General features: G+C 34.8%; 2 protein-coding genes across 11 annotated transcripts in view; one reads left to right on the plus strand and one right to left on the minus strand.

The window, feature by feature from the left end:
* Window positions 1-23,352, plus strand: part of stac (C2 and C2B_Munc13-like domain-containing protein staccato) — a 28,832-nt gene that overhangs the window by 4,070 nt on the left and 1,410 nt on the right. Inside the window, exons 1-18 of one of the 8 annotated variants that reach the window (XM_012483460.3) lie at window positions 4,183-4,558; window positions 9,313-9,471; window positions 10,303-10,555; window positions 17,422-17,586; window positions 17,661-17,839; window positions 17,922-17,966; window positions 18,049-18,208; window positions 18,424-18,947; window positions 19,226-19,372; window positions 19,458-19,595; window positions 19,666-19,854; window positions 20,023-20,317; window positions 20,505-20,863; window positions 21,009-21,198; window positions 21,271-21,577; window positions 22,024-22,104; window positions 22,823-22,946; window positions 23,097-23,290. In XM_012483460.3, coding sequence (XP_012338914.2) covers window positions 4,458-4,558; window positions 9,313-9,471; window positions 10,303-10,555; window positions 17,422-17,586; window positions 17,661-17,839; window positions 17,922-17,966; window positions 18,049-18,208; window positions 18,424-18,947; window positions 19,226-19,372; window positions 19,458-19,595; window positions 19,666-19,854; window positions 20,023-20,317; window positions 20,505-20,863; window positions 21,009-21,198; window positions 21,271-21,577; window positions 22,024-22,104; window positions 22,823-22,946; window positions 23,097-23,290 — 3,610 coding nt within the window. In that variant the 5' untranslated portion in view covers window positions 4,183-4,457. Of the gene's footprint in view, window positions 1-4,182; window positions 4,559-8,951; window positions 9,116-9,312; window positions 9,472-10,302; window positions 10,556-12,348; window positions 12,697-15,424; window positions 16,365-17,421; window positions 17,587-17,660; window positions 17,840-17,921; window positions 17,967-18,048; window positions 18,209-18,423; window positions 18,948-19,225; window positions 19,373-19,457; window positions 19,596-19,665; window positions 19,855-20,022; window positions 20,318-20,504; window positions 20,864-21,008; window positions 21,199-21,270; window positions 21,578-22,023; window positions 22,105-22,822; window positions 22,947-23,096; window positions 23,291-23,352 lie in introns of those variants that run through there. The other 7 variants (XM_086917476.1, XM_086917474.1, XM_086917477.1 and 4 more) reach the window with 7 other exon arrangements.
* LOC100868681 (uncharacterized) lies at window positions 119-22,850 on the minus strand. Of its 3 annotated transcripts, none has more exons than XM_086917481.1 (6): window positions 22,739-22,850; window positions 3,157-3,305; window positions 2,620-3,089; window positions 1,510-2,240; window positions 882-1,207; window positions 119-617 (listed from the first exon to the last, which is right to left on the minus strand). In XM_086917481.1, exons 2-6 carry the CDS (start codon window positions 3,194-3,196, stop codon window positions 271-273), a joined length of 1,914 nt encoding a protein of 637 aa, XP_086773607.1. In that variant the 5' UTR covers window positions 3,197-3,305; window positions 22,739-22,850; the 3' UTR covers window positions 119-270. The 3 variants fall into 3 exon arrangements, with proteins under 3 accessions (XP_086773607.1, XP_012338915.2, XP_086773608.1); XM_012483461.3 differs by lacking the exon at window positions 22,739-22,850 and adding an exon at window positions 8,635-8,699 and having other exon boundaries at window positions 3,157-3,396; XM_086917482.1 differs by lacking the exon at window positions 3,157-3,305 and having other exon boundaries at window positions 22,739-22,826.

Below are 23,352 nucleotides of genomic sequence, written 5' to 3' on the forward strand. Positions count from 1 at the left end.
AAAAGATTAAAAATACAATAGGATTGATAAGATGAAGAATTTTTATTTTTAATTGAAAATCTATTTATTCTTTTACATTATGTAATAATTAATAGGGATAAATATAGATTTGTCCGTATTGGAGATCAAAAGAGGCACGTTTATTTCGCAAAATACATTTTTAATGTTACAACTAATTTATTTTTATGAACCCATACCATAATACCATATATACCATAATATTCACGATTGAAATTAAAATTAAATTCTCGAACAATTTCAAAATTCAAATCAATCATTTTCATCCGAGAATGGTAACGTGGAATTTTTATCGTATGCAAAAAGAGGGTGATCACGCGATGGAAAATCGATAATTTGATCGTATTGAGAGGGAAACAGGGATCTACGTTCACGATTCCATCTGTACTCGATTTCCAAGGAAGCATATTCATTCGGGGTTTGTCCAAGAGCGTACAACGAAGAAACGAAGCCTAGAGTTTCGATGAATATCACGATCAGTAGAAGATTATTGGCCACAGAAGCCAGCATACTGTTGTCGTCCACGTCTCGATATCTGTTTAAATGATTCATCGATTCCACCAGGCTATTCATAGAGTTGTCCGCATCTTTTATCATTTCTGGAAATGAAATTGTGTCATGCATAAAATATCATTTTTCTTATCAAATTTGCGCCATTAATGTGAAGCAAGGATTCTCTTTTTCTTTTATCTAGAATAATTGAAAAAAATATTCATTCTGCAAAAGGATATTCTCTATATTCTCAAGTTGGGAATTGTATCCGTAAAATTTCTTCAACAATTTTCACGTCGATTTCGATAAAATATTTAATACAACTAAATATAAGTGATTTGGATTAATTAAGGATTGAAAATTGAAGTAACCTGTTCTAGAACGCGTTGCAAACTCTTGCGTATTTTCAGAATTCTCGTAGCTATTCCACTCGACTTGCGACGTGCTCTTCTCTGACGAGCTCGGTTCGTGTCCATTCTCGCCGCTGTAAAGCTCCAACAGTTTGGTCATCCAGTCCATCAGATGTGTTAAAACGTTAACATGGCTCTGCCAAGTTTGTTTCAAAGTCTCTTTCATCCCTTGCGCGAAGAATTTTTCGAAATCAATGGCGGATCGATGCAATTTGTTGATCGTTCTGAACGTTCTCAAAAGTGCCCCCTTTTTGTACGACTTTAAAGCTCTCGAGATCTCCTCGTGCCTGATTGACAATTTCAAAATTTATTCGATCTATATAAATTTCATATTCTTTATTATCATTATCCTTTCAACGAATAACTGTATTGTCCAAGTATCGACTTGGAAAGTTAAAATTTAACGAACATAAATTGCAATTTTGAAATGATTCCCGAAATCAACTCCGATACTCTCTTTCAATGAGAACTTAAAAGAATCCTTTTAACGATAAAATCTCTAAATTTCCATTAAAAAAAATCTGTTAATCGATTTTCATTTAAAAATCGAACGAAGCAAAATTGGAATTGAATTTAAAATCATACTAACTTCATCGCAGCTTTCTCATCCTTGCCCGCGAATTTCGAAAGTTTCCTCAACTTCTCTTTACCATCCTCGAAAATATTGATGCACTGGCACAATTCGTCGACGAATCTTTGTCCCCAAATACTTTTCGACAAAATTTCTCCAAGATCGTTGACAGCGCGATGAAAAGGTGTCCTTTTGGATATCTTCCTGTCCAAGATCCTCTCGAACACGTAGCTCACCTTTCTTTTCACCTTCTTCGGCGTTCTTCGAACATTTTTGCAGAAAATCTCCTCCTCCCCGTTCTCGTCCTCCACTGCCGTGCAATTGCTCAAACATCGAATCGCCTTCGTCCACGATCTCGTGTCGATGTCGTACGACAACGCCTCGCTTGTCGTCGATCGCGTGCTGCACTCGTCGAAACGTCGAAATTCATCGATGCAATCCTTGTATTTAATTCTATCGTTTATAATCACGAGGCAAAGAAAAACGTGCCACGGTTTCTGCGGGCCGCGATATCTGAGAATATCGCTCTTCACCAAACTGTCGTTTACTTTCGATTTTATATTTCTGAGGGCGTGTCTTGGCGCGTGGCTCATCAGATTTAAAGCCGTTCGAATCACACTCGAAGACCATTTATGGTTTCTCGTGTTCATTTCTAAAAAGCATTGAGCCAGTTTGTTGATGAATTCCAATATGTCGTTCACAGAGCCAAGGAAGTGGAAACCGTCCGAAACTGTTTCGCTCGTCAGACTCTACGATGTTGTAAACATTTTTTGTCAATTCTAGAGAAATTTTATAACTTTCAAGAAGGGAATTTAATTTTTCGATTACATGAAATAATCATTCCAGTTACAAAAAGAGGATTGTTGAATAAATTGGTAAAATTCAATAGAAGAAAATCTATAAATCTTTGGATTTTCTGAAAGGGCGTTACATGGACGTATTATTTAAAAAAAATAAATATTTCCGTGTATAAAATTGTGAAACGTGTAAATCTATCTATATCTCGTTAATACAATGATTGAAAATATTTTTATAATATAATTTTATTAATGATTCGATTTGAAATTAAAAGAAGTAAAATTTTTTAAATCTGTTTAATTATAAAAATGTTTTTAAAATTCTACAGACCTCGTTTCTTCTCGAAGTCGCGTTTCCATTTTTATTAAATATATCGGTCAATGATGTAATTTCATTAATCATATTTCCCAGGTCCAGCATTGTATACACGCTTTGCAGCAACACCTCGGAATACCAATCATCGGACAATGGATCCTCTCTCGACCTATTCTCGTACAGTTGAACCGTGGTATCGATCAATCCAAAATCGTTAAAGAATTCAATTATGCTCTTCCTTATATTCTTGCATATTTCTCGAATCGTTGACAACACATCGGCCTCTTTCGCCGATCTTAATACAATCGGTTTGCTTATAGGCTTCCCTATTTTCGAGAAAAAATCTCCAATTCCCGTTTCCAAACGATGCACTTGTCTAGGATTGACCAACACGAACGTGTTGGGATCGGTCGATTGTAAATCGTCGCGTGCGATAGGATTTTTTCGATCGACATGCTCAGAGATAGCGAAACGTACAAGGAAATCTATCATAAAAAAAAAAATATATCACAAATATTATTGAGAAGATTTCGTTCGTTTAAAGATACTTACTTGAGAGTAGAAGAAATGAAACTAGTTTGGAAATCATCATGGAAATAATGTAAGTACTTGTTTCTAAAAACTTTGATTCTTTTTTTTATACTCTGGTATGTACGTGTATAGTAATTTTCTCAAGGCATTGTTGCGTTTGTTTCTGATAACTGGATAATGAAATATTGTTTAGCCAACGTCCAACACAAGTATGTACAGAGTACATCATCAGATTTGATCGAATGTGTGTCATACGAGACCCTATAAATGTCGTTTTTGTGATATCTTGAAAGAAATATTGCAGGATGAACAAAATGGAATAAAGATAAATAACAAGGAAGGAGATTTCCATTTGTTGAAAATAGGATAGGAGGTTGAGGAAATATTCAATGTTCTATTTTTAAACTTCCTTTTCCCCTCCCCTCTTATCGTTCTTAACGTATTGCGTTCGTTATAGATATTTTTTTATTGTTATATTTTGAATAATTTATTTAGTCGTATTTTAGAAAAATCAAAAATTCATATTTGTATTCATCAAAGATTAAAAAAATTACTCAGAGATATACGAAAGATATCTAATGCGTCCGTCAAAAATCAAAACCAAAAATTGGCAATGGCACAATGGAGGATCATCGACTTCCTCCGAACCAGACACGCCATAATGCCAATGACACTCGACGAATTCATTAAAATCATCTCAGTCGCTCGAATTATTCCTTGGCAAAACACCTAACGTGATGCCAACTAACGCATGATGTCATTGCAATGACAATTCTCATCCCTAAACATTGACTCATCCGTGCTATTCAAGAATCACGACGCCATCACGAAACCAAATACGAAAAAATTACCAAATCCTCGGCTCCAAACAATGAAGCAACAACAATTCGAGCGGATTCACTTCGATTACTTTAAATAAATATTAAAAATACGAATTAAAATCGTATCGATCCGTGTCATAAATTATAATACATCTCGTTCCATAGTTGGAAACGAGAAATTCAGAGAGGTTATCGATGCGTGGTCTGGTAGCATGCGCCATCTGTCGGCTGGAACGGAAATACTGGTGAATGGAGGATATAGAAACGTGTTACTCGCAACAGTATTGACTGTTACGAGCTGACCAACCGGCGTTAACTCAATTTACCAAAATTTTTTCCTATACTGATCGAGCATTGCGTAGTTTCAACGATGAACGACTCGTAGATCGCGTTGGAAGTGACGTTGGCCCGGACGAGAGAAAGTTTTATTCGATCCGTAAACGGCGAATGAGGATGTTGTGAATTTCACCCATTGACCGTGAGAGAAACACACGTTGAAGGATGGATGAGGAGGCGATGTGGAAAGATTTCTATCATAAAATTGTGGTCGAGAAGGAGGAAAAGGAGAAGGAGCAGCAAGAAAACACGGAACATGAGATAAGGTAGAGAGAGAGGCATCTTCTGAAAACGTGGAAACTCGATTGGAAACTCTAGTTTTTTTCGTTTTTGTGTGTGCCAGGATTTAACACGTTGCTCGACACGTTACTAACACGATTTAACACGAGGTGTTATGTGTGATTACATAGATATGTAATATTTAGTCGTGGACAATTGTATCGAACGTTTACCTGTAAACGTATATCCATATATATATATACCATAGAGTAAAATTATTAATTAGTTGTTCTAATTCTTCGTGCAATAAATTCTTATTTATTGACCTTCTGTTGTTTATTTTTCTCGTTGAAAATATAAGAGAGGATTTAACAACTCTATAATTTTTTCTTCGACGTAACAATTTAGAGTGCATCTCGATTGCATTCAGATGCAAATAAGCCTCGTTGGAACAGAGCCTGTATTACACTAATCTCATGACTCACCTACGACGATTGCTACCAATGCTAAATGCAAGAGATGCAAAAATGACAGAAAACGATAGAATTTTTATCCTTCATTGTTATATGTACAACGAACATCTTATCATTATCTAGAAAAATTTGTCTACAAATTTCTTTATCAACATTTCTAACGTTAGAGAATCACGTGCTCGTCCGTATCGCCGTGGTTCTTGTCATCAAACAAACACTGGTTGTATAGATTGTAGGAATGAAACCGCTTCAACTGACTGCATGCACGCAAGCTATTAATAAAACCAGACTAACGACTGAGTCCCAGAAACATCTGTGGAGGAATTAGCCTCTCCAGGTCGCGCGAATACGTAACACGGCGTCGAGATACGTGGCTCAAGGTCGATATTTTGAGATTTATTGCTAATACAGTTCAAAATAATTGCAATAACAGTGTTGCGTTTGAAGCACAATGCTTTGAAGGCAGTATCGAAGTTATATTGAAGGTTTGAAAAAATAAACTTCCTTCGAATTCAAGGGATTTGGAACTTTTGTGGAAAATTTTTGGAAATATCATGTATGTACAAATGTAATTATTATCAATGTTTGATTTTGTAGATATTTTCATTTTAATCGACAAAAGTGTTGATGATTTCAAAATTTTTGCAACTGCAAGTTGGAAAATGTTTTTTTATTTCATTTATTTCATATTTCTCGTGTCTATTATATTTTCATATTTAACTTGGAATAATAGCAGAGGCTCCGTCATCGACAATCACGCAACAGCCGAGACTTATAAAAGAATTAATTAGCACGCGTACACGTTCCTCCTCCGTTTAAGGAGGTCGCATAGAATGCAATCGTCTCGTCAGTTTACATATCAACTCTTCTTCCTACAACGTTTGTATGCACTCGACGAATACTTCTTTGCATTTCGCTTTTGTCCAAATTATTTTTCTTCACTAGTGACATCAACTATCGACTGTTATGACTGATGTATTTATAGATACCGCCTCATAGAAACAAGGACACTTTCTTGTATTTTTATATCATTCGCATGATAAATTCTATTAAGCGATTAAAAATAATAATAATAATAAATTTCGTCGCAAATCGCATTTAAAATCTTTTTCGAATAACGAGATACGGTTCAATAATAAAATAAAATGATGGTTTAAAAAATTACCTGTATAAATCTTAAAAATTACAAACAACGTGTTAAGCAAAATACGATTAATCCAATTTCGCGCGTTGCCTATGTACGTAATAAGCATGAATTTTGATTTTCCAAATTACGAGGGAATAAAATAATTGTGTCCGCCTCTGAGAGACAATTAACCACGATTAAGAATCAACAACAGAATTCACGATACATTTTCCCATCGGGTCGGCGATATCTTAGCTTCGATGAGGACGTCATCGCACGAGGACGGGAATTCCTCGTTTGCCAATAAGAAAATGAAAACCAGTTAAGAGTTAAATCATCATCGCGTAGGTGAACGTCCAGCGAGACGTTTGGAAATCAACATTTGAAAATAGCTTATAAATAAAGAATAATTGCAGAATCGTCGAAGAAAAACATTTTTATTTACCGAGTAAATTTTCTGATTTATGTTTAACATGTATTCTTGTGAATCGTTTTAAAATCATTCTAAAATCTACAAGATTGAAAACAGATTTAATCTCGTTATTCGAATTTTATAAATAATTATTTTTAAGAAAGTTTCATCCCTTTTTTGAGATGGTATAATGCGTTATGCTTAACGTAAATTACAAGACGTGTGTGGATACGTGGAATTAGGCGAAATGAGATAAATGACGGTGAGTTGAAGCAAGATAAATTGAATCGATTCGAATTTTGAAAGCATGAGGAGATCGGTGAAGGTCGTTCGTGTTTCTTGTATCATTCGTGTTTGCAAGACAATAGTTTTCTGTTATACTCAAATATATTTCAATGTATACGTTTATTTATATTAAATTTAACAACTTTTCATTTCTTAACTTTTACATAAAATTTAATCTTCAAATTTCGTTCTTTTGATCCTTTTCAAATTGAAAATATTTCGATGATATATCGTCTCTCTTGGTATTATTTAATTTTTGCTACCAATCGATGACCGTGGTAATATTCCTGAAGATTAATTTATTTGTAATAGTATCGAAGTGTGTCGAATTAATGGTTTTTTGATGTATTGAAAATAAAAAACAGCAATTTTCCATGACATAATGCGGAATATTCTTTTAAATGATGCTTATATTATAACAAAAACCTAAGAATCATCCTTCTCTCGTGTCAATATTTAAAAATATTTTATCGTATATCGATGTTTTTTCTTCGTATAATGGAAAATTTCCGCAAAAATTTAATGTAACAAAGAATAAACATTTTTATAAATATATATATAAGTTACATGTAAACAAATTCTAAGTGATTTTTCTCTCTCTTTTTTTAATAGAAAAAACTTATTTAATGATATCCAGGATATTTTTCGACACAGTTTATTAAATTAAAATTATCATTGGATAAAGAAATATCGTCGTGCTTATTACGAAAATAAATAATTGGCAAGTTATAAATAATCGATCCTTAATATACTCGTGCTAAATGTACAATTAGAGAAATAAAAGCAAGAAGTGGAAGAAGAACATGTTTCGAGAGCCGATCTTTGGTGGGACGAAGAATGTGAATCGGTGAATCACATCTTCGGAGTTAAAAATAGAAGGAAATAAAAAATATTGAAAATTACGCAAGAGCATTTTTGTATGTCTGTATGAAGGAAATAAATAAATTAATTTATTTCTCTTAAGTTTAAATTTTCTTTCTTTCAAATCAGAGAGTATATTTTAATTTGTAAGATGAGAAATATTTTTTATATTTTTCTTTACAATGAAGAAAAAGAGATATATATATATATTCACTTATCCGTTTATTACATTTAATGATTAATCATTGAAAATTGAAACAAAGGAATACCTTAGAATTAAAAATCTAAAAGATTCTTTCGCACACGTACATTCGATATGCTTGTTGTTGTTCAGAAATAAATTTATATAAAATTTTTCTATACATTACTAATTGCATAAATAATAGAATTTATAAATAGAAAGCAATAATCGAATAAGAAAATATTGATTTTATTAATTACGAAGAGAGCAGAAAATTATCGAATGAAGTTATCATTGATGATGTAGCAATACAAGAATTTTTATTATTCGAAACCGTTGTATCGTAACGAAATAGCGAGCAACGACAGTAATTACATAATTAATTGTTTTATCCACTCATTAACCATATCGTCAATTAATTGATAAAATTATTATATAATTGCATTCACAGATAGATAACCATACAATCATTATACAAAAAAAAAAATAAAAGTAAAATAAAGCTGTGCTACGATATAAAGTCTAATAACACTTAATTTTTAATTTTGTCAATAATTCAATGACAATAAAATTTTACATCGAAAGAAAAAAATAAATAAATCTCATCGTATTTTATCGCAAATTCATTGGTAAACATAATTTATCAAATTATGGATAGTTTGTGCTAATCTTCAGCTGCGATCTATGAATATAAAATTTGAATCTAAATTATATATATATATATATATATATAATAAATTGTGGGAAAGTTTCATTAAGCGTTTATATATCCTGTTACCACTTACTTCCTTCTCCTCTAGTTCTTCTGTGAGTCCTTCAGCAGTTCGGTGTCAGACATGCTTCGACTGACGTCGTCGTCTGTCTCTTGCAAATAGTAGATTGTGCCGTTTATTGACAGACACGAATAAATGTGAAGTGAATTTGTCTACATTGTCGTGAAAATCTTTCAAACGTTAAATATGGTGATTGTTGATAAAATAATATCATGGTGGTGATTATATGGAATTGTTAAAATAATTATTTTTGTTATTTAATATTTGCGATTGTAGAATCTTTCTGTAATTTCAATTTCGGTTGAAATTTTCTTTTTTTGTATACATTTTCTATATTTCGAAAAAGTATTTCAATTTTTTCTTAAATTCTTATAAATGAAAAGATTTAGATTAAATTTTAGTGTTTAAATTATCTTAGATTAAAAATTTAAGAAACAAACAAAAAGAACTTTCTCTAAAATGAACAATTTTTGCAAGAGATGAAGGAAAAAAGGTAAATTCAATTTATGAGAAAACTATTATCATTCTTCGATAATTTCTCAATCCAATAATTTATACAAAAAAAAAAAAATATGTCAGTTAAAACTTGTTGGTCGCAATGTGCGTTTCGTGAATCGTGTTTTCGTCCTTCTGCCAATATGTTTCGTGAAACGACGTATGAAACGAAGAATCTCTGTTTTTATTCCAAAGGAAGGAGAGCCGAGAAATGGCACACTTCGAAAAGCTGGACGAGCAGCATCCTTATTATGCGATCGCCGCTGCCCGAATGTGGCAAAAACCGGAAACGAAACCGGTGACAACAGCGAGATTCTATTGGAAATTTGCTGCGTTCAACTTTATTTCTGAAAGGTGAATCCGCGTTCGTTGCTTGAAATGCTCATCAAAATCTGGTGCACCACGCGACAGAGCTGGGCGCTTTCTATTTCTATTCCCGAAATTACTTTAGACGATACACTTTTGAACTATCAAACCTAGTTTCACTAGAGCTAGACCCGGCTAAGTGATTCGAAACAAAAATTGAGATACTTTAATCTTCTCCTTTCTATTATTTCGAAATTTAACCTTTTAAATGCAAACGACCATTAATCGAAATAACGAAATTAAGCGAAAGGAATTCGACTATGCTCAGCTCTAAACCATGGTCTACCTAATTAATAGAATTTCGCGTAGTTGCTTTCTCATTCGCTCGATAAAATTTTTATTATTTTCTTGTTCACGATTCATCCATGATGATTGTGACTTTTCGATAAAACAGATATTTCGTCATCGTAGAATTAGTAATAGAATTCATTAATCGACGAAGAAATTATCGTCGAAAGAGTTACAATTAATGTTATAATAAAAATATAACAGAATATACAACGTTGAAAAAAGACACGTAGGCCGTGTAATATTGTGCAGTTCTCGTTCACCACACTTTTTAGCACGCTTTAGCGAAATCGGTCATACAATCTGCGTGGCTCTGCAATAAATTAACACGCTAATGGAATCCCCTGCCACCTCGAGGAGGCATTCGCTTTCATCGTTTATCATTCATGCTTCTTCCAACTTTTTACGATCCTATTTAACCAAAAACTAAACAATTCGCATAATCACGCAAACACGACACCTTATAACGAATCGCATCGTTAATATCTCTTCAAATAATAATTTTTCTTCCTGTTCAATTCATATCCGCAGAATACAAGAGTCCGATGGAGGTTTCTTCGAGAATCTTGGAACGTTATTAGCAGAGAGAGTTCGAGCACAGGTGCAAGCGGAAGGGCCGCTCCCAAAGAAGAAGGATGAGGTCCAGGAAGAGGAGGAGGAGGAGGAAGAGGTGAGCGAGGAAGGCAGTAGCGAGGAGGTTGTCGAGGCATTGTTGGAGACCGACAGTGACAGGGATGAGAATGAGCACGCTACGATTTTCTTGACCGAATCTATGGGATGGAACGTGAGTTTCACACAGATTTCTATTTAAAAATCTAGATATCGAGTATATAATTTCAATCATACGGCACATTTTTATCAGATTTTCAGAAAAATCTTCCATTTTTCCATATTTACGTTAAAATTCTTCGTTTCGTACAATTTTTATATTGATTAAGAAAGTTTTGGTTAGTAGTTGAAGAAACATTTCTTTCTCTCTTGATTCCAATTAATGGAGCATTAAAATGCTTATTTTTATTCATATTCATTCGTCAAACCACAACACGTAAAATATCTAATTTTCTTCTCTTATCGAATTTCTTTTTTCGTATCCACGTGATGAATGTTGAGAGTCTACGACCTCTAAAATTTCGAGCGTTTCTTTTCTTGGACTCGAGCATCATCGAATCAACCACGAATCGGTCTTTACGCGTCAGCGAATCACTTAAAATACATTGATAAATCTATCTATCTAGTCAATGTGGATAAAGGGTGGTCTGTTCAATATTTGCACGAACACTTGTTTTACGTAACGCTCTGTTTAAAAAAGATTATGGAAAGCAGATGGGGAAGAAACGTGGGAAACTATCTTGAAAGAATGATCAAACACGCTGAAACATTGTAAAGAATATTCCAATTTAAACATGTCCATATTATTATGATGTTTGATAAAGAACCAGCTGCTGAGAAATGAATTTCATTTTCACGGAGGAGATAGAACTTTTGCAACAAATTTCTCTCCGAAGAATCTTTTTTCACGGTGGATATTTTAATTGAATTTCGTTACTCGCGTATTCTCTTTTAATTTCGATCGATGATACACATTCTTTCCTCGAACATCGTCGCCATTTTTTATTTATTCCAACATTTATTCGATCGAATCGCGTCAGTATATGTCTTATATAGCGTAGAGTGGTAACAAGACGATATTGATTCCGCAAAGGTTCCAGTTCAAGTTTAGTTCCGTGCCCTGGCACACGCGTTTTCGAGCAACGAAAACGTGTGCTAACTTTTAGGGTGAAAATTAATGTAATGCGGTCTCGATCACCGTGTTGAGAATAATGCGAACGAGGATATATAATTGGCCGTTCTCCCTTCAACTCGAGGAGAAATATGTAAGTAGAACGATTAATTGTGGTATTTTTAATGTTTAAGATTTTCCTTTTTCGTAAAATAAATGCATTGGATAGAATTTTTATTTTATAGAATAACAATAACAATTTTCGTAGTATCTTTTTATAAATTAATCTACAATTTCTAAATTTCTCTAGAAATGATTTTATAGATGAGTTCATTTATGAAAGAAGAGATTGTCTGGTTTATTTCGCGAATAATTCACTTTTATGTATAATCTTCATTTGATTAAAGATTTATAAAGAAACTATTCACACGTTTCCTTTTTAATCGAATTCATATTATTTCTTAATACATTTCAAAAAATACTTTACGATAATTCCTCAGAGATATGTTTCTTTCCCTTTTCAAATTATCCCCAATTCCTCAATCCACAACACGCAATTCCATCGTAAAACCACTGTTACCAAAAATTCACCCCAATCATTTTATCACTACCTACAAAATGATTCGAAACGCAAAACAAAGTAGAAATGTTGATTCACCACGAGGCTCAATTATGTCACCGATACATAGGAGCAGCAGCACAAGTCGCGGGGTTTTTGTCCTCTAAGCTCAATAAGCAGTTAAGTTCAATTTGAAACGCGACTCTGGTTTTGTAGCGTAGCCAGCGTGTGACGCTAGTTGAATCGTCGTCGACATCGACGACGACTCCGATCTGTCGGAGTCCATCTATTCCTGGCAGTACGCTACACGCCTTCGTCAGCCTCCTATCTATCCATCCACCTACCATCCTCGTCCTGCCCGCGATACTTCCTCCTCAGCTAATTGCTCCACCAAACGAACCGTTTTAAAATTTTTAAAACTCGACAAAATATTCCTCGATTCTTCGAGGCGCGAGCAAAACAACGAGTTTGAAACTGTGAAGTGGAAAAGTTTGAATCAGTGCGTGGAAAAATTGGAGTTGGAGAATGAATCTTTCGCTACTCCCTTGAATCGAAATTTCGGAATTTTGGAAATTTAAATCGAGACGAGACACTTTTTCCAGTTTGATTTGAGCAAATGTCAGAGAGTCGCAAGATGGTTGGCCAGGTAAACGGAAAATTCGAAGGGGTACGTAAGGTTGATGGAGTGTCGTGGAGGTGTGCTCGAGAGGAGTTAAGCTGGTATTGTGCGGTAATTGGGGTCTTATTTGTTGACGATTAAAGGCGCAAAAGCTCGGTGCTGGATGTCGACGCAGTCGTAAAAATAAATCGAACGTAAGGCAGATAACTCGGTTGGGCAATCGTATTTCAAAAATTGGCAAACTGTCAGCGGCATAATTTTATTCCCGTGGGGAAGATACGAGCATTGAGAGCTAATGATACGAGGATCGTTGAAAATTTGAGGAAAAATTCGTTTCAAAATGAGCAAACTGGCGAAAAGGTTGGGAGAGGTAAAGAGTTGATTGAATTTATCGTCGCTTTTAAGAATTTTTTTTTTTTTCTTTAGATAAACATCATAAATCTTTGTGGTATAATTAGAAGATCGGTTTATTTTCGCAAGATTTTTCGGGACGGGATAACATATTGCATTTGTTGCGAGTCATAATATAGCAGCGGGAGATTAAGCGAAGAATCCAATGATTGTGAAACGAATCTTTTTTCAAGATCATAAATTTCACAGATCGTGTGTCGAACTGAACTTAACACAACTTCCCTTCCTTTCATCGATCACATGTACAAAGAATGCCAGCGCAATAGATTTCTCAAAATATCCCAAAATTACTTTCTTAAAGTAGTATTCCTCCACTCAACTGTTTCTCCAAAAATTTCCAAAGTTATTCCTTCTAAAGAAAATCCCATCATTTCGTGAAATTAATCAAAAATTCACTCCACTTCCAACTTCATCTCTCCATATTCGTTCTCTCCAAATCGATTAACAACCTCCTTTCCTCTTTATAGAAATAAAATAAATCCGGGAAGGGACGGGCGAATTTGCGCGATAAGCGAAGGAAAAAATCGGAGCTGGCCGAGCGAAGGACGAGAACGAATGGTGTATCTACGCGGTCAATGAGCTAATTGCCGTGGTATATCAATTTTCATTGGGCGCAATTGCACGAGTATACCATAGCGGTTGCACTTGTGTCGGCTCAAACAGGATACGGCATAGTTTCCCTTTGTGCAGATTCATTGTCTTGTTTTCGCGTTTTCCATTGGTCCCCTCGTTAACGGAGCGGCCAATGCGTGGCTGGATCCTCGATATTTAAATTGGCTTGCCGCGCGCGGGGTGGAGAAATGGATGAAGAAAGAAATGCGAGACGAATGTCGCCCGCGTACCTTTGTTCCGCTCCGGGATTTTAAACGAGGTTGAAAGGTTAGCGGACGGGAAACGACGTTTCCTTTTCGTTCCCCACGATTCGATTATTTTCTGAATTTTTTTCGTTTCGTGTTCCCTGAATATATTCTAGGAAAGGTGTTGAATGTTTTTAGAGAAAGGGGATTGAGAATTGAGATTGCGAGTGTTTAAACATCGGAGAAAAATAAAAATTTTGAAACAAGGGATTTTTAATCAGAGAAACGTTTAAACGTTTCGAATGTTGTCGAAAATTCGAGATTACGGTATTTACAAGATGCAAATTTGATTTAAATTTGAAAGTTTTAATATTAAAATATTCCAAAATGAATTAATTTATTTTGAAATCTAAAACTATCGATAAGGTGTGCACAACTTGTGTTTCAAAGTAGGAAAAAAAATCGACCGTAATCTTCTAAAACAAATATTTTCCTCTTCTGAGACTCTATCGAGCCAATAGGGCCAATGTTAACCAAATCACGAAACGTACAAATAAATGGAATCTCATTGTCAGAGTCAATTGCTCTTGGCAACCATTAATGCACGATGTTAAAGGCTATGTCCCAGTTCCCCTATTTTCCAAACGTCGTTTACGTCGAATTTTATCGAATATCTAGTTGAAGTGAAGATGATTATTTTTTTTTTTTTTGAACAATTTTGAGATGATTTTTCCTCGGTCAACCGGTAGAAAACAACTATTTCGGTCGCGTTCTCGACCGTTCTTTTTGAGAGGTCGATTGGAGGAACGCGCTAAAAAAAGAGCAACCTTAGAGATTTGTCGGGTGCACGATGGCAGGACGAATGCTCTACGTCTGTTGATTACGCAATGGAGAAAGAATTGGAAAAAGTGGAATATAAGTGTCGGAGTTAACTTTGAATCGTTGTTCATACCTGTTGAAAATTTAATATCAGAATCAGTTTGAAACTTTTAATATTCGAGTATTGTTGAGTTAATGAAACAGTTTTCAAAAAATAAATTAGAATTGTTAAATATGAAGTAATTCTGAGAGATATATAGGATACGTTATCGAGATAAAAATGGTTCGTCACAATTTATTGAAAAATCTCAATAAAATTTCCCTCGATTAAACTCGATTAACGAAACGAATTTAAATGTTCGAATTAGGCCATTGCCGTGAGAAAATTTCAACACTCGAAATAAATTTTTGCCTGAACTGTAGATAACCGCAACTAGCGCGCAGCTTAATCAAACTCTATTTCAAAACCAGGCTGCATACGCTTAATCTCCGTCCAACATTATCTTTTTCGCCTCGTATCTTCTCTCAGTATTTATCAATATTTGCAAAATCTCCAAAGACGAAAAGTCGTATTGATAGTCGAATTATCTGCGCTTAAAATGTTCTCAATTTCGTCCACCATGAATCGATGATATTAAAACACTCGAGTTTTCCATATTTTGATAAATTTTTTCCCTCCTCTTTTTAATTCCTCTAAATATCCTTTAATAAATATCCTTTAATAAACTGCTCAAAAATCAAATTGATCACACGACGGAAAATTCTCAATTTTCAATCATCGAGGTATACGATCGAGTGCAATGCATAATTTCTGAGAAATCAAATGATTAGCCTCAATAGAAAACTGATCATTAATCATTCGTTTCTAAATGAATACGTCTAAGAGGGCATATTTATTACAACATTGCCTCTCATATCTATAATGTTCCGTTTTATATATCCCTTATGGTTCGGCTAGATCCTCCTTTTCGATTATGCACAGTCAAATAAATATGCGGAGCTCCGATAACAAAGGTCGCGGTCGTCGAAGTTCATCATTGGCTGACAATACCAGTACACGATTCCTCGCTTTTAGACCAGTTCGTCGCGTGTGCAACACCTCGAAACATTGCCTTCTTCCAATCCCTTTCCTATTCCACTCTTCTCAAACTCCACTCTTCATGTGACCCTCTTTCAACATTCGTTTGCAATCGGAAATTAAATCAAAAATAATTTTTCAATCGTTTCTAATCAGTTTCGAAATCAATCGTCTTTTATTACAATTCCAAGATGAAGAAGTGTCGGGAGAAGGAAGTGTCGTGAGCCTCGCCGCTGACAGTTTCTTTCGAAATCGGTGTTTCGAAATCGTTTAGGCGGAAAGCTTGACAGTGGTCGTCGCGATGAATGAAAAATTTTCATCGAACGGACGGCAAGGAGAACAAATCTGTGTTTGCGGGTGGACGTTGAATGTGTAACATGCGATCGACACGAGGAAGTGTCCAAGTTTTCAAGTGGTATACGGTGAAAATGAAGTTGAACGAAACGAGAGTGTCGTGAGTGACTGTGAAAATGGTGAGCACCAATCCATCCTTAGGGGTGGTCGCTCTGAACAGGGGGAGGAACACTTTCCGCGGTGTGCCCAAGGCGGAAATCGAGCGCAGAACGAACACGCTGCTCCAGGCTATGACGGTGAGTGGAAAATGTGGAGACGAATGATTGAAAATCCGTGTTGAACGTATAACGATCCTTTCAAGTCATCGTGATTCATTCGTTCGATCGTTATATTCATAATATATTATTAATTTTTTTTCCATAAACAAGAAAAATTTTGTTGCTCTCATCTTAAACGATTTTTTAAAACTTGTAAATTTATAAGTGTGCAAGATATTATAATTGATGAAGTATCTTAAATTCTACGAAAAATTTTAATATACAAATTGATTACATAAAAATTTGTCAATTTGTTAACTGAGTAATTTGTAATTTTTTACAATTACGAGTGATCATGAAAAAAGTATGATTTAATTCTGCAGAAAGAGATATTCAATACATTTTACTTCACTTGTGTGAGCAAAGAACAAAATGTTCCCACATTCTGTATTATATTACATAAAGAATTGTCAAGATGAAGTAGCATTAAACTTATTCGCAATTCATTGTTTGAATATTTGAAAGCGAGCGAGTAAACAAAATTATCCGAACAATATCTGTTCTCTTCGCCAGCCAATCGTTTGATTAAGCCATGCTTTAATGTATTCGACAAAAGAACTTTGAACCGTGGGTATCGTGGCTCGGGTGACGATTCTTGCAGCTAAAATCTGCTCGCGTACGTTTTAACATCTTGCGACTAGCAGATGCTACAATTATGTATGACGTAAATCTATTGCTCTTTGTTTACGAATAATTTAATTACCGATATTAAAGAGAGAGAGAGAGAAGGAAGTGGAAGATTGTTTAAAAATGTTTTGTTTAAATAATAAAGAAATAATTTAATGATAAAATATATTTTTTTTCGATTATATCAACGTTTGAATCATACACACGCGTAAAATGATTAATGAAATTTAATTATTTATCATCGAACGAAGGAAGAAATATTTATATTCTTTATTTTCAAATTTTTATTATATACTTAATTCGATAAAAATGTGTCTTCTTTTATGCCAAATTTTCAGATTCCTAAAAATTCATATTCAGATTGTTAATTATTACAAAGAAATAAAAAATTAATTTATATTATCTATAGATCGAGGAGCTCTACGCTGCCCTGGTTTTTATGACCCAGCATCAAATAGGCTACGACGTATCCAACGAGTGTAAACTGGAAACTCTGTTGAACCATCTTCAAAATGCGTTCAAAGTCGACAATGACGTGCACGAGAGGGTTCTGGACGAGACCAGAAACATGGAGGTGAGAACAGAAATGTCGAAAAGTTTCTGCCTTTTAAAATTAAAATTCACCGTGCGTTGCATTGATTCAAATAGCCACCGGAAATGCACTTGTGCGTCGAAGTGATCGAAGCGAAAGAACTCGTGTCCAAAGACGCGAATGGTAAAAGCGACCCTTTCTGCGCCCTTTACTTAGAATCAGCTCCCACGAGGAGGTACAACACTGCCGTAAAAACGTCCACGCTCAGTCCTGTGTGGGAGGAACACTTTGAACTGTGAGTTGTGAATTAAAAAAATCATTGAAAAATTTGAATCAATTTCTTTTGAATCGATAGATAAAAATAATTTGAATTTCAGTCCGCTGGATGATCCAGAAAATGACGTACTATTTCTAGAAGTATGGTAAGCTGAAAACGAAGATGTGTTACATGTGTCGATTTTTAGATAAGAAATGTCTAGAAATGTGTGTATCGTTTAATTTAAGGGATTTTGACGCCGCTGAAACAGTTCCTGAGAAAATGAGTAAAGTGAGAGACGTGAAGGGTGTTAGGGGGTTGGTAAAATTAGCGAAGGAGATTGCGGTTACAGCCACGACTGGCAGCCACGATAACGAATTCATCGGCCGCTGTAGAATACCTCTTAAAGTAAACGGATAAAGACAATCTATTATATTTTAATATTTTAAACATTCTGAATCTGTGAATAAATTCCTTCTATCAAATCATATCGAATATAAATTATTAATAAATTTTATATTTCTTTTTTCCAAGATCTTTTCAATACAAGAGAAAAGTTTCTCTTAAAGATTAAAAAAAATTTCATCAATCAATATTCGCGTTAATTTGAACGCATTTCGCAGGATATACCGACGACAGGCCACACAATGTGGTATTCCCTCGAGAAGAAAAACAAGCCAAAGAGACGCGGTGTGGTGAAACTGAGGTTGGCCTTCAGTGCCGAGCACAATGCGTTGGTAGCCGCTCAAGAGCACAGACACCTGATCAGAGTGCTATTGTTGTACGAAATAGAGACGGAGAAAATAGAGAAATACTGTTGGAATGGGCGATGGTCGGCACCTGCGGAAGTTCTTCTCCTTCAGCACAGCGCGCAACGCGGTTTGCTGGCCAGAAACGTGACGCTTGCTCAATGGATAGAATACGCGAGGATTCATCAGGAGCATCCTCTCAACTTCACCGTGTTCAACAAATTGGTGGTCGATCTATTGAGGCCTATGGAGAACGGCCTCTTCTCGCCAGATGAAACCAGATTGTTTTGGGACGCCACGAAAAAATTGTTGTACTCTTGTCTTAATAGTATTCGCAAGATCAGGCGGTTCCCAATTGGAGATAAGAATGCTATGACACAATTGTCCGCCATTTTGGGGTAATTATCATTGTGAACTGTGTGAATGTGTTTTTTCCTGTCTTATTTAATTGGAACTACTTGAACTTTTTTTTTTTTAAATATTAACACGATTTACGATATGTTACTTAAAATTATCTAAAAAAGTAAAAAATGTTTTTAAAATTTTCTTAAATAGAATTTGATTTATTTGTAACAAGAATATATGATAACTTCAATTAGATATTTTAAAATACGAGATAGAATTTTGATAATGGTTGAAAAGAATTTGAAAATAGAAATTTTTATATGCTGCATAGAATACTTTCATCCCTTTCATCCCTTAAAGTTCCTGAGGACGTGAATCTGTTTCCTGGAAAGATGTACCCTTGGTTCCCAGACCCTGATGAGAAATTAAGCATCGTTCAAGCTTTGGAGTACACGGTTGAACAGGGTGGTATTGAATGGTAGATATTTTTTCAAAAAATGAATGAATTGAACTTCTTAAATTGATTGAACAGAGAAAATAAATATTATGTCCCGTAACTTTAGGTTCGAACATATATTGAGTAATAATTATCCAGAAAGTGAATCGGACGAAGATGCGTTAAAGTATCACATCAAAGTGATTCAACTCGTCAGAGCAGATTTACAAAATGCTATCGATAACTACGATAAATTGTTTATCAAGTAAGTTTAACGAATTTTTTTTTTTAATAAAAAGTAAATTTAATTAACTTTATTAATTATATAATTTCAGACGAGTCAATTTCCCCTACACTAGGTGTTTGTACGTGATGTACGAAAAAAGGATCAGCGAGTTGTGCATGATTATCGTACAAAATGTTTGTAGTAGAATGAAAAGGATCGAACTTGAAAACACTGATGTCGAATTGAATTTGGGAACGACATTGTTCGAATTGTATCTCACGTTGCAAAGATTCGCTATGTAAGTCGAATATTATTCATTAAAGAAACGATAAGTAAAGCAATTGAATAGACAAAATGAAATAGTGTAACACGAATAAATAACAGACTTCTCGTCAGAAAATATCTCGAAAACGGATAAGTTTTTGAAAATTCATTCACGGTAGAGAAAAATTAATTGCTTCTTCAGGCTTGGACAAGTGTTGTGCGCCGAAGGACAGTTAGAAAGAATGAAAGTGCAAAGTTATCACGATTGGTTCAGGGCTGGCGTGGCACACTGGCTCGACATAGCCGTGTACAAAGCTTTGAAACGAATCGACAGAGCCGTGGAGTTCGACACCCTCCAAGCAGTTGACAACACTGTCCAATACAGCTCGAGTGCTGTGGACACGTTAACGATATTCTATCAAATCAAAGTTTTTTGGACGCAACTTGCATGGCCGGACATGGAGGGCTCCTACACTTTCGTAGCTAAAATTATAGACGTAAGCTCTGTATATCTTCAACAATTCCATTTAGTTCTTGTGAAGTATTTCTATGCTAAGCTAATTTATTTGCTTTTTTCTTTTTTTGTAATTTTTAATTATATATTTCTGACTGCGTGCATCCAATTTGTTATTTGCAAAATTTGCTCAGTCTCAATGTTGTTAATATTCTATTCAAATTTTTTAGGACATCTGCAAATGTTCAATAGCGTATGCGGACAAAATGGCGAAGAAGGCAGAACTGACCACGGAATTGGAACAATTGTCGGAGGGCAGCGTGTACGAGAAGAAGTTTTACGTGTCGACAGCGTGGTGTTTCGCGATTAACAATATTGATTACATCAAAACGTCCATTGGGCCGTTGGCCCACGATCTAGGATTCCAGAGTATCGTGGACGCGTTCGCAGAGAAGAAAACCCAACAAGAGGCGGACAGGTGTCAACAGACCCTGCAACTGATCATTGACAACGCGACCGACACTGTTAAGAATAAAATTATAGAATTGTTACAGGTTGTCGCCAATAAAATGTCCCCTGCTATGAACAGGTAATTGTCCTATTTTTATTCAATTTATCATTTCTAATCACCGATCTTTAACGCGTTAAACTAATAAATAAAATAATATAGTCAGTGATAGTATTCTAAATTAATTTTAAAAAGTAATAAAACTTATATTGAAATTTGATGAAAGGTTTCTCATGGAGGGTGCAGAGTTGATAGACACCACCAGCAATTCGATGGATCGACTTTTACAATATTTGGACACGAATCTAACAACGTTGCACGACAATCTCAACGAAGACAATTTCGAGAGAATCTTGTTCGTTATTTGGGACATATTATCAGAGAGTTTGTACCAATTGGTGCATAATAATTTGGAGGTACGTTGTTTGGAGAAACGTTATTCTTTCGTTCTCTCTGTTTTTGCATTACAACAATTTCAATTGTCACAGAAAAGGAGACCACCATCGTTCTATTCGAACCTTCATCGCACTCTGCACACCCTTATCCGATACTTTAATGTCGGAGCTGACGAAGCAGCAAACGTTAAGGTGTTGGAGAAAATCGAACACCTTTTGGAGCTTCACGGCCTCGAGACAGCCGAGTTGATACATCGTTACCACCAAGAGCGAATAAAAGAGCAAAACGACTTGGAAGAATCCGAATACGGGCAGATCACCGTGAAGGCGCAATTCGTCGATAACTCGTTGAATATCCAAATCTTGAACGCGAGGAAACTGCGACCTGTCGATAGTAATGGTAAGAAAATGGTGGAAATTTTTATGGATAAATATTTGGATACGAAATTGTAACTTATTTTTTTGAGGAATGTCATTGCTAGAAATGAAATTTTACGTGATTAGACTAGTTTCTTTCTCTTTATTTCGATTTTTGTCGCGAGTGGTTCACATGATACGAAGGACGTGCAATTATTTTTCTAACGAAATGATTAGAAAATTTTTCGTTTCGTATCATCGAGTTGATGTAACAAATAATCGCATTATTTTGTTCATGAGAATCACTCGGATGTATTTTGTTTAATGATTGATGAAAGAGAATCGAAATTGCACACAACGCCAATTAAAGCACAAGTAAAGCAAAAGTTTCATTTCGTAGCCTGTTAACGTTGTTTCGTTTGCTTGTCGAAGGGAATGAGGGGTTGGTCCCGCGATAAGAAGAATGATATTTTTATTTCGATTTTGTAGGCGATTTGGTAGGCAAGGTGTCTACTCTGAAACGCAAGCTTCATACAAAATCTAAACAAAGACAGAAAGAATGGAAGACAAGTATGTAAATGTGGATGTAAAACCAAAAAAAAAAAAAAAAAAGAAAAAAAAAGACGCTCTTCCTCATCACTCTTTCAATTAGAACATGTCTCATCCGGTTGCTTGCCCTCGTGACAATTAAAACTATCAAATTTGCATGCGAATTTGGCCGACCAAATTGTCAAATTATTTTTTTTTTCTTGTTATTGTGTATTATTCGTAGTTAGAGAATGTAAGAATATCTTAGAACGTCAAACAATTCTCCTCACTTATGATGGAATGATGCAAAATCTCTATGAGGTTCCAAATTATAACATGAAAATTGATTTTCAATCCTTTCAAAAGAAATAATATTGATTTCTTCGAAGTTAAATAATTTCTCTTCTTTTGTGAAATGATATTCTTTTAATACTTGATAAAATTAAAAATATGAGGAAAACATTCGATAAAATTTTTCGATGATTTTTCGCTTTTTATTGTAGCCTTAAAATATTTTGGCTAAAATAAGGTAACGATCCCTTTTGAATCTTCATATGAATTCAATATTGTTGTAAAAAAAAAAATATGATTTTTTAATGCAATTGTTATGCATTACGTGGAACGTTACATTGGAAAATGTGGAACCTCGTAGATAAAAAATCAAAAAGATAATCACCTTCATCGTGCATGAATCCGCATTGGGATGTTGTTGGTACTCGAAGAGATCGCAATGGAAATATTTTTCCTTCTATTTTTCCAGGTAGTTGCGATTCGTACGTGAAAGTGAGACTTCTTCCGGAGGAAAAATTCACCGACGTGAAATTACCTAAAACTCATGTGCAAAAGGAGAATTTGTATCCGCTGTACGATGAAATTTTCAACATGTGAGTTGATAATCCAATCTTTCATCGATTATCTACAACATAGATGAAAGTCTATTCGAAGTATAAAAGAAAATAAAATAGAATAAAAAATAAAATAGAATTAGAAAATTAATACATCTATAATTATATCTAATTTTATATTATTTCTAGTCCTCTGACCAGCGAGCAAAGAGCTACGGAAAACGCGATCGTAGCATTCGAACTGAAAGACAAGGACTTTTTAAGATCGAAATTCATGGCGGAAGCATTCCTTCCGTTCAGTGAAATTCCTGAAACGGGACCAGATCGAGGGATCGAGTCTCTCGAACAAATTCACTTGAAACTTTCGCGTCCTACAAGGAAAAGTATGTTTTATATTTCTTATATATTCTTATATTTCTATATTATTTAATTTTTTTTTTTTTTC

Source organism: Apis florea, unplaced genomic scaffold (genome assembly GCF_048593485.1).
Source record: "Apis florea isolate Af1SG1 unplaced genomic scaffold, ASM4859348v1 contig_2201_pilon, whole genome shotgun sequence".
In the NCBI taxonomy this organism is placed as follows: Eukaryota; Metazoa; Arthropoda; class Insecta; order Hymenoptera; family Apidae; genus Apis; species Apis florea.